This window comes from Symsagittifera roscoffensis, unplaced genomic scaffold (assembly GCF_963678635.1).
Source record: "Symsagittifera roscoffensis unplaced genomic scaffold, txSymRosc1.1 SCAFFOLD_1125, whole genome shotgun sequence".
NCBI lineage: Eukaryota > Metazoa > Xenacoelomorpha > Acoela > Convolutidae > Symsagittifera > Symsagittifera roscoffensis.
In genome coordinates, this window is record NW_026971750.1 from 10097 (window position 1) to 11168 (window position 1072).

At 37.1% G+C, this 1072-nt stretch overlaps 1 protein-coding gene across 1 annotated transcript; it reads left to right on the forward strand.

Annotated features, from left to right (window-relative positions):
- Nucleotides 1–1072, forward strand: LOC134856683 (uncharacterized; the record flags this gene model as incomplete). The annotated part of the gene is given in 2 exon segments (XM_063872954.1): nucleotides 1–556; nucleotides 713–1072. Coding segments are annotated over 2 exon segments (496 nt in total), but the record flags the coding sequence as incomplete, so codon positions are not given.

The following is a 1072-nucleotide window of genomic DNA, read 5'->3' on the forward strand; positions in this document are numbered from 1 at the left end:
TCGATGCATTTTTGTAAATGAAACTTCCCTTCTCATTTTTCATTTTTGGGCGGGGAAAAGAAGCTCTCCGCCGAAACAACGTGAAACAAAGTGAGATGACTTAAGGAGATTTTGTAACGTCAGTACAAAACTGGTTGAGATATAAGATTAATTCCTGCTGAATTTAGCGACTATATCTATTTTGTGTATGCGGCTTACTAAAACATATGTTGCATAAAGTTACGTGTTATTACTTGATATAGTTTTTGAGTGTGCTTTACAACAGTTTGAAAAATCGCTGGCTCATATAGTTAGTTTAAACTCCATTTCATCATATTTTGCAAAATTAATGATAACATATGGCATGACACAACGTGCAGTTAAAAAGTTATTTAATATTTCAAAGGTACAATCAAAACTGATCTGATTTGTTTTCATAATATGTCATTTATTTGGGATCAAAACGTGCAAAGTGATGGCAGCAATGAAGAATTTGAGTTGAATGATGAAAGTTTTGGAGGCGCCAAATCAGGTCAGAAAGGGAGTCGAAATCAGTTGCAGAAAAAATCAGAACCAAGTAAGCTCTATGTTCAACTTTCAAGTTTATGAGCTTGCATCGTGCGATATTTGCATCGTTATTTCAAATAGCCCTTAGTATTCAATTATCGTATCTTTTTAACTGGGTATCTTTGATGAAAGATATAGGATATGTAAACTATTTTTTCTTTGCTAGGTGAGCACAATGCTAATTTCGAAGACACTTCTAGTGAGTCAATTGAAAACATCTCAATTCCCATTGTCACCAACGAACTGGAACCCTCAGTCTGGACCAAAGTGTCCCGTCTAGTTAGAAACGTAATCCTATTTCCAACTAAAGCAACAGTTATTCTAGGCGTTCTAGCTTTTGTATGGCTCATATGCTGCATGTCATGGGTCGGTTATGGACTCACCAACGACCATTACTGTCCAGCAGATCCCCGAATTCCCCAGGTCATTGCATGGCACGGGATCCTGTGGGTTGCATTTTCGGCTTACATCATTGTTAGGCTAATTTGGGTGGAGATTAACTCGATTAAAACTCCCACGTGTACTT